This window comes from Hippocampus guttulatus, chromosome 6 (assembly GCF_054856545.1).
Source record: "Hippocampus guttulatus isolate MCC_2025c chromosome 6, RoL_Hgut_1.0, whole genome shotgun sequence".
In the NCBI taxonomy this organism is placed as follows: domain Eukaryota; kingdom Metazoa; phylum Chordata; class Actinopteri; order Syngnathiformes; family Syngnathidae; genus Hippocampus; species Hippocampus guttulatus.
In genome coordinates this window covers 4,294,797-4,307,358 of record NC_141266.1, presented here as the reverse complement: position 1 = coordinate 4,307,358, position 12,562 = coordinate 4,294,797, and the positions used below count along the sequence as shown (strand labels likewise).

Genomic DNA, 12,562 nt, shown 5'->3' with positions numbered 1-12,562 from the left:
ATGTTTTAAAAAAAAAAAAATTTCCTCTCCACCTCGGATGGACTTGGGACCAGTCCTTGATCTACTGGTCGGTCGCGATCAATGTAATGGGCACCCCTGGTGTACAGTACAGTCTTAAGATTTCTTCAAATGCATGTGCTTGCATCCCTTTTTTTGTGTGCTTGTGTCCATCTGCTAGATAATGACATACAAGGCATTTTAATCTAATTTAATTTATCCTTCTGAATATCAAATTCAGGTTTCGCTCTTGACTATAAAGATGACGCTGTGGAAGGTCTATTGCCCCTTAAAACACAACTGGAAAACCCAGACCATTCAATCCTCTACAAGTCTTGCTCTGAGCTCACCAAGGTACGTTTCAGCACATATCCAGTCAATGACTATTGAATGGAGCTTTCATTCATTCAGCAGCAATGCTCTCATACTCTGTGTTGCTTTACACTGAGTCCGCAATTTAATCAAACTGCATGTCAATGTAACCAATGTGATATCCCTGTCCATTTTCTAATGCACTTCAGGTGATGAGCAAGCGCCTGCCTCAGCCACAGATGACCACATTGGTGTTCATGTTGTTTGAGGGTCTGGTTGACAGTCAGACAAACTGTTGCAGAGCTTCTTCTGTCATCCTGAACACGTTGCTGAAGAATAGAGGAGGGGCACTGCAAGAGATGGTCGTGCAACTGCTTAAAGCCAGCCTTCCTTTGATTGCTGCACACTGTACTTTTTGCTTTGTTTGAAATTGTTGTGGTCTCATACAGTCTTAATTTATTTGCGCTAGGTACCAGAGATGCTGGAGGTGCTTCATGTACGACTGCAGAGCGTCACTGAGGAGCAGGTTTGCTCTGGCAATACCTTGCCATTTTAATTATTTATTGGGCAATATTTAGTATTCACATTTCAAATGGTAACCAAAACAATGCACGATTGTCTTATGCATGCAAATAACTTGTATATGCATTTAGGTGAGAGTGGCAGTTGGGCAGACGGTGCTAATCATGGCCTCTCAACATCTCCAGACTGTTGTCAATACGCTAGTTAACCAACCTCTACCGTATGACAGGTAGTTATACAACAAATTATACCCATTTTTTTTTTTTAAATATATGGTCACTACACACTTGAGTGCCATGAAAGAATTCATGCAAATACTTGGCAGCCCTTTGCCCCGCAGACTGTCTATATCAATCAGTTTTTTTATAGTTCTAGTTCTTATCTTTTCAGCTGGACCAGTGAGATGTGGATGGCTTTGGGAGCAGACCCCATAGTGGCCAGTCAAATCATAGAGATAGTGATGGAGAAACTTTCTGTCTTGGCGCCCTACGTGGACAAGAAAGAGTCACTGATCAGAGGAGGAACAACTAAGGTGGCTACAAATAAGCCACTTGCTGTAAGTGACAAACACATTTCATGCTGCCATCACGGTTTTGCAGTGCATGATTGTCACAAATGTGGGATTTGATTTTTTTTTTCTTTTCCCCAGATGACATGTGGTCTCAAGGAATTGTTATTAAATGGCCAGAGCCAGGAGCCAGCGCTAAGCAAGTTTTCTCAGCTCTTCTCTTGTCTCATTGTCAGACTGGCAGCTAGTGTTGGTGTGTCTGCACCAAAGGATAACGCCACCAAACGCACGGCCTCCGTCCACGTTGCAGGGTTAGCATCATATTTGTCATTGTGTGTGTGTGTGTGTGTGTGTGTGTGTGTCACCTATGTGAAGCAGATTCTCGTGACGCATAATGTTGTCTTGTCTGTTTGTACAGAGTTGCGGCTGATGCGCTGAGAATCTTGGTAGCGAGAGCTCAGTTAGATGAGGTGTTAAAAAGACTCGAAGAGGATAAAGCTTGGGACGCAATGAGGGAAGAGAAGACGCACATCACTGGAGTAACGCTACTGGCAAGGTAAATGCACTACACTTTGTATTATCTTTTTTCTTACAGGTCAATATTGACAATTGATTCAGAGCGAATTGGTATTTATCGTAAGCAGGTTGAGAACCACCCATTAGAATCCCACGAGCAATCCTTGAAAAGGATATATAGCTCTATGAAAGTACGCACGGAAGCTAGTCCCCCACCATCACCCCCTCCCTCATACATTCCCTTGTTTCACCGTCTTCATTGTTTATGTCTTGTGACCTGTTGTAACTGTCATATGCTTGTGCAGGAGTTTTTTGCCTCACTCAAATTATCCTCAAATGAGGGTAGTTCGAGCGTGGGGTTTTTTTTCTCCCCCTGTCCCTCCCTTGTTTCTGACTTTTGGGTTGAGTGAACGCTGGCGCGTTTTGGCTGCCGCTGCTCAACCCGTATTATTTTGTGTTTTTTGTTATTGTAAAGTGTCCTTGGGTGTCTTGAAAGGCGCTTATAAATAAAATCTATTATTATTATTATTATTATATCTATTTGAGCTATATTAGCCTACTATCAAAATCTTTTTCCATTTTCAAACATTTTTTATAAAGCTCCAGGGAGCCACTAGATGTCGCTAAAGAGCTGCATGCGGCTCTGTAGTAGTAGTAGTAGTAGTAGATTTTATTTATAAGCGTATTGCCGACCCCCGCCCCAGACTGTTGAGCAACTGAAGTTGTATGTCAATCAAGAATCAGAAAGAGCATGAGCTAAGTTTCAACAATTGGTGTCCTCACTTCTCTAATGCTTATTGGGTGTTGTTAAAAGAGGCGAAATTGCACTGTTAAACATACCCCTGTCCCGTCTTTTTTGGAACATATTGCAGGCATCTCAAATGAAAAATTAATATTTGCACCCCAAAAAAAGTTTTTATCAGTTTCAACAAGAAATATCTTGTCTTTGGAGTTCGTTCCATTGAAAATAGATCGAAAAAGATTCGCCCATCTTTGTATTCAACTTCCTTCCACAAGTTCTTCATTTGAATTTGGGTTTGTACTACTGCTACTTGGACCACATTTATTCGTACGATTGCTGCCAGTAATTGCAAGAATATGAGTTCTGAACAGAACAATGGGATAGGAAGTGTAGAAGCCTCCGGTTATCAATCCGAACAAATGACAATTGGTACCGCTTGTTGTCTCAAGAATTAGGTTCTTTTCACCGTTTTCCATTCCCCTATACCTCCCTCTACCCATGAAGGTCTCAATTCAGATCCGTTTCTCTCATCAACAGAGCAATGGCGAAACATGCCGGTCCCAGGTTGCCTGCCATTGTCGAGTGTTTATGCCCTACCTTGAACAACATTTATGAGTGTCAGCGTATCACCGTCACAGCTTTCTTCTCTGAGGTGACAGCGAGCGAGTAAAACCACATGCTATGCATTTTTCATGTGAAATCTTTTCGTATTCACAAAATGTTTTCTTTTTTTTTTTGGTTTTCTTTATAGTATATTGAAACGAATGACTCTTTCTTTGTAGCTCCTGAACCATCACGTGGCTACGGAGTTGATGTTTATTGACGTGTTAATGAACAACATGATGGAAAGGATATCGGATCCATGCTGCACGGTCCGCATGTTGGCCGTGCGGGGTCTCGGAAACATCGCTGTCGGATCGCCTGAAAAGGTACACGTGCATGTAAACGCAAGTGTGAACGCTGGTAAAACTGAAGCAAGTTCACGATTCATTGCCTTCTTCTCTGCAGGTGAACAAGTATGCCAAAGAACTACTTGCAGCCATGAGTTCAGGCATGGAGGAAAAAGATGACCCAGGTAATTGTCAGGTTGGACAACTGCACTGCAGTATGTTACGGGTATTTCCTGTTCTCTGGTCTGAGACAGTTAATAGCTCTCTCATCTCGGTCTTGGTTACTTTTCATATTGCAATAAAAATCCATGCATTCATCTTTGTAGCCACATAAGTGGTGTACGTGCGCATCAGTCATTTTTATAAAGCGTCCTCCACATTCATGTGTCTTAGGTTTAACGTGAACATTCAATTTGCATAAATGCCGTGGCGATAGTTCCTGCATTTGATCATTTAAATGCTAAAATTCCACAAAGCGTTCTGGTAGAAAAACAATGACATGAAAAAAAAAACCAAGCCTGAGATGGACAAATGCATATTTTGAGTTGCTCAACATGTGTATCATCACATGTGGTGCTTAAAAAAGAAAGGTAAACATCGAACTTTGGGTTGGGTTTATTTCGAGAGTGTTACAATATGTAATTGGCATTGATTTGGTGGAATGGTCCATGTAATATGAATACTGTGTCTAACGACATTGAAATACAAATTGATGTACAGTATATACATTCCTGTTTGCACATAACTGTTTTTTTTAAAAAATCTGATGCGCACTCTTTTTTTCATAATGCATTGCCTAATTATCGGATCGGGACTTGGTATCGGCAGATACTTATAACTAGAGCTGTCAGTTTAGCGCGTTATTATCTGCATTAATTTAAATCAATTTTAACGTGATTAAAATTTTTATCGCGAGATTAATGCGGCAACACGTCACAGCGGATGTTACGTTGCTCTAGAAGTAAACCGGGGAAAAAAACAAGCGCGCTGTGCAGGTCCACGCCCATGTCTGTTATGCCAGCCACGGCAGCCAAGACACCGAAAACTGATACTGAAAGAATTTATGAATGGAAAGTTTACTTTTAAAAAGTTGCCAGATAGTTCCACTGACAAGACCAAAGTTACCTGTATGTTTTGCAGTCGTAAACTGAGCTATCATCACAGCACGTTGAGTCTGAAATACCACTTAATGGCCAAGCACACAGCTGATTTGAGTACTCCACCCCCTCATCTAAGACAGACAGCTATGGATCATTTCAAAGCGAAGAAAATGGAGAACACGACGAAGAACAAATTTGCTGAAGCCATAGCTAAATGTATGGCTACTGCATGCAAGCCTGTCAACATTGTCCACAGCTCGACTCAAGCTGAAATCATTCGCATTGCATCTAACGACTCCACTACGGATTGCCAGCGAGAGCCTCCATTACAAGCTGTGTACAGAGATTGTACGTAGCGGAGAAGGCTAAGGTACACCAAGCGGGAGAAGACACTGTTTCGGGAGAGAAATAAGAGACAAGGTTGATGAGTCTCTGGTGAAAAAAGAGCAGGTAGCCTGTCAAATACGATGTATGCCACTGACGCGATTGTTACTTATTTGGAACTATTTTGTGTGGAAGGTTACCGTGTTCCGTGTCCACATAAATAAAGCAGGTGGAGCTTCCCTGTGTTTGTCTGACAGTGACAGTTGCGCGAAAGGCACGTCCAGAGTTCAGCGGTGCAGTGGTAGCGACCACGCTGAAAATAAGAAAAAGTCTCCAGTGTTGTGCCTCGAACCAACTGTAGTCATCCGAAATGATGTCGACACATAACCATAGATAGACTTCCATGCAAGAAGGACCAACAGAATTAACATAGCCTGACTGCTGTGTTCAAAGCAAACTTGAGAAAAACGAAGTATGCAACCATGGTTTAAATCCACTGTAGGCTGAGTACGAGTTTACCTTAGATGTGCACTTTATAATTTTATATTGCTCTTTATATTGCTTTTGATTCCATAAAAAGAGCTGTTAAAGGAGCTTTTGTGTGACAAAATATTTTTTTCACTGTTGTTGATGGACAGTAATATTGTGTGAATAACTGCTCCAAGTGAAAAATGTTCATGTAAAATTGAAAATCGAAATTATTGTTTCAGTATTTGCATTTTGCACATAGAAAACTGATCCATGATTCCATGTTGATGAGAGCATTAAAACGGGAAAAAATCGGACAAACAAAATATAAAAGGAAATTCAGAAACTATAAAAAAAAGTGTGAGTAATCACGATTAATTATGAGTTAATTATGACAGTTGCGTTTTTAATCAATTACATTTTTTTAATCAATTAAATATTTTAATCGTTTGACAGGTCCACTTATAACCAAAGACTCGGATTCTGGCTCTGTGATTAAAAAAATGTAATCGGGACATAACTAGCATAACCGCAATATGGCCGCCGAGAAGCCTACTTTTTTTTAACACTGAAGCTGCAAAACTGCAAAACACAAATTGGTGAGGGATTACTGTGTGTGCCTGTATAATTGTTATTTTTTTCCTGAATCAAGGGTCACTCAGTGTGGTTGGGGCGGGGTGCAAGCGGTTTGCGAACTGCGAGTTGCCCTTTCCTGAGCTAGCGTAACACAAAACGTGTGCCACACATGGCATGTCGCCATAAACCGGTAAATGCCAGAATATAGTGTGAGATGCAAGAGTTTTTGTGTCATGCTTTTGGAACGTGTTCAATTGTGAATCTCCGAACTGCAACCAAGTGTAATTTGTTGATTTGCCAATCGGTTCGGATGGCGGCCATATCGCTTTTACACCGCAACCGAACCATATTTTATTAGTCTTGGTTGATTAAAATAGCAACTCATCCACTGTACCTGGACTAGATGCCACTGTTTGATTTTTGTTTTTGTTTTGTGTCTGATCTTTTGTGCAGGCAAACTGATTACTCTTGAGGCAATGTCCGGTCTATCAAAAGTTCTTCTCTACCTGGATAAGAAGAATGTCCACCTACTGGTGGTTTACATTTTCATGAAGATCAAACCATTTTTAGAGAGTGTAAGTTGAAAAGCAGTCTTTTTTGCAGATCAGCGATATTCTGAGATAAGAGACATGCTAGACTGTGTTTGTACGCTCCCAGGAGAATGACGAGATTCGCTGTGCTTCTATTCACCTTATGGGGAAACTGTCCAAGTTTGGTTCTGGCGAGCCAGTGTTCAAGGACCAGATACACAACGTATTGGTCAGCCTGCTTTTACACCTGGTTGATCCAAACCCACATGTGGTCAAGGTAGGAAACGCGCTGCCACATGGGCATCAACTTGTGGCACGGTACACACGGAACAATTGTTTGTTCTACGAACGTGCTTTCATTTGTTTCCAGGCATGTAAGTATGCGATGCGTGTGTGCGCTCCAATGGTGGGTTCGGAGCAGATCACAGCCATGTTTCAGAACCATCTCCATGAGGACAAGAGCTTGCACTATGGGGAGTTCATCAACGATCTCACCAAGTATCTGGTGAGACAGACTGACAGACCAAATCTTAACGTACTCATGAAGACAGGCTATACAAAGGACATGGGCAGATTTTTCAGAACAGGACAGCAGTGAACTTGTGCTGTGTGTGTGTCCTTGGACTGACTGGCGACCAGGCCCAGTAGGGTGTAGCCCAGATTTCGCCCAAAGTCGGCAAGGATAGGCTCCAGCTCACCCGTGACCTGAATGTGGTTGGCGCAAAATAAAATGATGGATGTTTTCAGAATGGTCGTCCATATTTGGTTTGAGAGTATTGCTCACAATCAATGTAGAAATCTCTCTTATCATGAGAATATGTTTGGTGTTTTTGTAGATCCAAGACTTCCCGGGCATGCTGAACTTCTACCACATTTCCGTTCTCCAGTTCTTCAAGAGCAACTGGTCTGAAGTCCGAGCAGGAGCCGCAATGTTCATAGGTCTGGATGCAGTAGTTCAGTCGCCGATCGCTCATCGACATTCTCTAAATCAAGCTCTTGTGTTTTTATGCTAATTTGTTCCGAGCTGCTAATATGTCTGTGTGTGTTTCTCAGGGTTTTTGCTGGGGAACCTTCCAGAGGAGCATTATGCTCACCTCAACATGGGCACCATCACAAAAGGTGAAGCAGCTGTCACATATTTTCAATCGAACACAGTACTTGTTATTATGTGGGAATACAGTCCAGACCTACTGGCGATCTGAGAGAGAGAGAGGAAACCTGTAATTTTTTGAGGGTTTTCTCCTCCAAAAGCTTGAAACACATTTAGACTCAAAACAAAGTATCCCTGAACACTTTTCCTCACCCTCTCACCATCAAGAAATGACAGACCATTGTATCATAATACTCCTCGGAAAAATGAAAATAAGACATTGTTCCAAAAATATTCAACCAGATCTATACTTAAAGGTCAAGTGTGAAGTAAACTTGGCCAACCATCTTTTGAGTAATACTTAATGTTGAAACTATTTCAAGCAAACCACCCAGGTTTATAGTTTCACCCATAGCAATGAATGCTTTTGTTAAGCAATCTCCGGCAAGTGATGTCATTTACAGAATGCCGAATCGCCAGTCAGCCAATGTACTGCATTGTTGATTGTCCCGTTAACTGCTCTTGGCCGTTGTTATGAAGTTATTCGGTGAAATGCCTCGGTGCGATGTACTGTTCACATTCAGGCAAACGCTTGTTGAATGATACAGTTTTGTTCTTGCAAAGCGAAAGAATTTCATGCCACTGTTGCCCAGCGTTCTTTGAGAAAACAAGAGGTCTTCCAAGTGCTTGTAGTAACCGTTTTGCTTATGATAAAGGATTTGCAAAAAAAAAAAAGGGAGGTGTGATCATCGATGAATGACTGCCTGTTGTTTATGAAGACATTGCATTCAAAAACTTTAGTAGGGGCACTTCTCTGCCTCCTACTTGCTCTTGATTACGCTGCATCTACTGTATATCCAGTTGAGCTCCTTGCTGTCCGGCATGTTGAGACGCAACACTGAATTCTGATTCACCGTGTACACTGGAAGAGCCCATTAAAAACGATTACCGGTACTTAAAAATCCACAATACAGTATATTGAGGGCGCAAAAGATGAAACGCGATCTAGTGGGGCTTCACTGTACTTAAGTATTTATCTTTAATGTGAATGTGTATGTGTATGTGTATATTCATCCTCAGGCCTTGTGATGCTGCTCCAAGATCCCGACCCTGTGGTAAGAGTGAAGGCTGCAGAGGCCATGGGACATTTCCACTGATGCAAACATCCGCATGCCGTTAAGTTGCGGGAAAGTGGCCGTCAACATGAAGGAGTCCAATGTTTTTGAATTGGTCATGGCTGTATTCCTGTGTGTGTATATATGGTGCAAAACCGCAATCTGCAAGCCATTAATGACCTTATACAGGCGACACCACGTTCATGTTGACACCCTCCTGCACACGTAGCTTTATTGACCGTGTTTCCACACTTCACTTATAGTACATAGAAAGTGTCCATTTCTATTTTAGCAACCAAAGACAGTAGTTTGTATCAGAGGCATGGCAGTGTCATATTGTATACCTGCCACACACATGCCATTTTTTTTTTACTATACATGGAGAGAATTATGTTTATAAGAATAAAAATAGTTTCTTTAAATATCTGGATGACTCATATTTCTAAATACAAAAGTAGACTTTTACATGTGTCTTGGTGTGGGTGTTTATTTTAAATAATATTTCACTAGTACAAGTCTACAATTCACCTTTATATTTAGTTATTTGGTGATTTCTTGGTTTTTTTTTTCTGTAGCCAAGCTACCATCTGGTCACAGCTACTGGACTTTTTACATGTAAATGTGTCAACCTGGCCGATTGGGACCACATATTTCAGCTGTCTTTGCCCTTATAAGAAACAAGCAATTTCCTCTATCAAAGTCTTAAGCCATCATGTCCTGAATGAACCTCACTGAGCCGTTTGTTGTTTTTAAATGATCTCATCACGTTTTATTCCCCGAGTTCATGCCATCACCCACTGTAACATAGGAGCCATTTGAGAATTGGTCCTGCAGCGCAATGAAATGTCACACTTCATAGAGGAAGTAGATGCACTATTGACCCTTTAATTTGAGAACAAGCCAGATTCATTTGCGCAAAAATGCCTTTTTGAGACCGTTTCTGTTATCAACGTCACAACGAATGTCTTTTGTGCGTTTTCTTTTTCCCATGCGACTGCGCTCACACGTGTGGCCGGTTTTATCGCAGCCTTGTGAATATTTGATCGATCAACAGTTGGGATCGGGAGAGAATTTTAGAAGAGGAGCGATTTCCTCCTCTTTCATTTTTCTGTAGCACTTGAACATCCGCAGTTTTACCTTTAAAAAATACATATGCCAACAATAAATGAGTTCCATTTTTACATTCCTATCCTATGGTCAGCTACTTAGTCAACTGAGGTTAGCCCTCCACATTAAAGCATAACTCTCAGTACGACAATTGTAGATAAGTTGATGCAATCAGCTGTTCCTTAATCTGTATTTATTGTCATGGGATGTTCGGTGACGATATAATTATCTTCAAGCACTTTCTGTGTAAATGTGATTATAATGAGTCTTTATTGTTTTGTAACTTATAAATTATGCTGATACGGCTTTTTATGTTTACTATATAATGTGCATTTAGTACATTCCGCATTGTATCGCGAACCATTCTGTCTGTGTCTCACATGTCTTGTTGCGAATGGCTCGTTTACGTGGGCGTGGGGGGCGGGGCGTCACTTGTCCTGTATCCACAGCGAAAAGTGTGAAGACGTTGTATAAATGGACAAATAAAGAGATGCATAAAGTAAGTTTGACTCTATAATTTTTTTCAGAAACATTTTATATGCAGGAAATTAATTTACTTTTCGACGCTTGCTAAAGCAAATTAACACCTCCAAATGGTACTCAGCATCTTCGATTTATGTGCAATTTTATCGAGATCCACATGGGGGTGCCAAAAAGCTAGAGATATCTATCTATCGTGTGCATGTGTAAGTCTCACCATCCTAAAACTCTAGCACAGTGGTCCCCAAACTTTTTCCTGTGAGGGCCACATAACTTTTCGCTTCTCTGATGGGGGGGGGGGGGGGGGGGCTGGGGTCAGTTTGTAACAGCAAAAGTGTGACTGCAAGAGTACCTAGACGTAAAAATGTATTGTTTCCCAGAAACCCACACAAAATCAAATAACTTTTTTTGATACACTCACGGTATTAAAGATGTTTTTCTTCTCGGGACACACCACCTCTGCGACAGCATTCATGCATTTCTTGACAAACTCTCCTTACCGCTGCTTGCTATCAGTTGAGCAAACCGAAAGCTAGCCCAAACAGATGGCTGGTTCAGCTGAGCTTGGCGTACAAATGTATTTTGCTGAGCTAACGTTCCTCTTTTTAGCGTTGACAGTTTGTCTGCTCTCATTTGTCCATGCAAAAAATCGTACTTGTTGTTGTGACGGGATTCATAGTGTCTCCGCAGATTGTATTCTTTGAATACTGCCACCAACAGATGAGACAGACAATCTTTTCTTTGTATTGAAAAAAAAAATCGTTTCTCCATTTTGTGTTAAATTCCCTGTATTCTGAATAATTTTTTTTCTCTTACCTCACCTTTTTGCCATGATTACGTTCTCTTTGAGAGGGACGGGTTTAGAATTTTTTTTTCTTGGGTTGCCAGATAACGGCACAGACCGCAGAAGGATGGAACAAATGTCACGTTATACTGTATGTGTTTATGAAATTGTTACTAGCTAATAGTTAATCATGAAAATAGTTCATAACTAAGGAATATTTTATTGCAAAAGCCAAATTTTATGATAAAATACAAATATACATAGATGAAAAATGAATCAAAAGACTCTGGTATTGTTCAGGGGGGCCGGACCAAATGTGGAGGTGGGCCGTATCCGGCCCGCGGGCCGTAGTTTGGTGACCACTGCTCTAGCACAGAGGTTCTTAACCTGGTTTCGATCGAACCCTAGGCCCTGGGGTTCGGTGAATCGGTCTCAGGGGTTCGACAGAGCCTCTGCCATGGAGGTTAAAACATACCCCACTCAACGTGTCAATTAGTGATGACACGCCCGCTTGTCCATCGCTGTCTGCAGATGATCACATTGCTTGTACAATCAGTGCCGCGGAAAATTTAATTCGCTTATTGTCACCGTGTGACTGTCGTGATAGTACGTCATACAATTTTAAAAACCTATACATATGCCATGTCATTTTATTAACGTTTTTTCTGTTTTTAATAAATGTTTATCGACTTGAATGTAAAAAAAAAAATCCTATTTTTATTTTTCATTAATGAAAGGTTCGGTGAACGTGCATGTGAACTGGTTGGGTTTGGTACCACTACCACTGCTCTCGCACCAACCTCAACATCACCTGGCTATCACTCTGGACCTCCACCACCCTATCCCCTCTCCAAGGAAAAGCGCACCATATCATTCAGAAACCAGCACGTTGAAATGAATGTATGGCTGCCTCGCGTCGGCGTCTAAACCGTTCCACACATGCGAATGAATAAGCAGACGCAGCCCACTAAAGTAAAACACACACACACACAGACACACACACGCACTCACACACACACACACACACACACACGATGTGGGACAGGAAGGTCAGGCAAAGCCAGCTTTCTTAACGGGCTGGAATGAATTGTTTACAACTGTTTCAGTGTCAAGATAGATAGTACTTAGCTCCCAACACAACCACCATCGGTCACTAGACTCACTGGTGATATGTGATACTTTTTGGCGGATTATACACGTAGAACAGGTGCGTTTCTGTCAGTCCTGAGTGAAATGCGTGTCCGTAGTTACTTAACCCGGTTCGGGACGATGAGGAACTGACGAAAACCCACTTCCGTCCTTGCTTAGCCCTTTAAAAAAAAGAAAATAAAAACTTCTCATTCTCCGTCCACCGTCCCCAAAAAATGGGCATCCACCCGGGACGGACGAGGGTCTGTTCCATCCCAGGGACAGAGAATGCCCATCTCTCTCAAATTGTAAAATTTTCTGGCTAGAAATAGTCACACGTGACATTGAGAGCAGCCAGAAGCAACGTGGGACC

The 12,562-nt window shown here is 41.6% G+C and overlaps 1 protein-coding gene across 2 annotated transcripts in view; it reads left to right on the top strand.

Moving 5' to 3' along the window:
* Positions 1 to 10,300, top strand: part of mroh1 (maestro heat-like repeat family member 1) — a 40,277-nt gene extending 29,977 nt beyond the window's left edge. For both annotated transcript variants that reach the window (XM_086113110.1, XM_086113109.1), the window contains 16 exons: positions 239 to 351; positions 519 to 671; positions 779 to 835; positions 963 to 1,060; positions 1,222 to 1,387; positions 1,481 to 1,650; positions 1,758 to 1,895; positions 3,135 to 3,249; positions 3,380 to 3,526; positions 3,606 to 3,672; positions 6,409 to 6,530; positions 6,613 to 6,762; positions 6,856 to 6,990; positions 7,322 to 7,424; positions 7,539 to 7,604; positions 8,656 to 10,300. In XM_086113110.1, the coding sequence (XP_085969236.1) occupies positions 239 to 351; positions 519 to 671; positions 779 to 835; positions 963 to 1,060; positions 1,222 to 1,387; positions 1,481 to 1,650; positions 1,758 to 1,895; positions 3,135 to 3,249; positions 3,380 to 3,526; positions 3,606 to 3,672; positions 6,409 to 6,530; positions 6,613 to 6,762; positions 6,856 to 6,990; positions 7,322 to 7,424; positions 7,539 to 7,604; positions 8,656 to 8,732 (1,877 nt within the window). In that variant the 3' untranslated portion in view covers positions 8,733 to 10,300. The remainder of the gene's footprint in view (positions 1 to 238; positions 352 to 518; positions 672 to 778; positions 836 to 962; positions 1,061 to 1,221; positions 1,388 to 1,480; positions 1,651 to 1,757; positions 1,896 to 3,134; positions 3,250 to 3,379; positions 3,527 to 3,605; positions 3,673 to 6,408; positions 6,531 to 6,612; positions 6,763 to 6,855; positions 6,991 to 7,321; positions 7,425 to 7,538; positions 7,605 to 8,655) is intronic.
* The last annotated feature ends 2,262 nt before the right edge of the window (positions 10,301 to 12,562 follow it).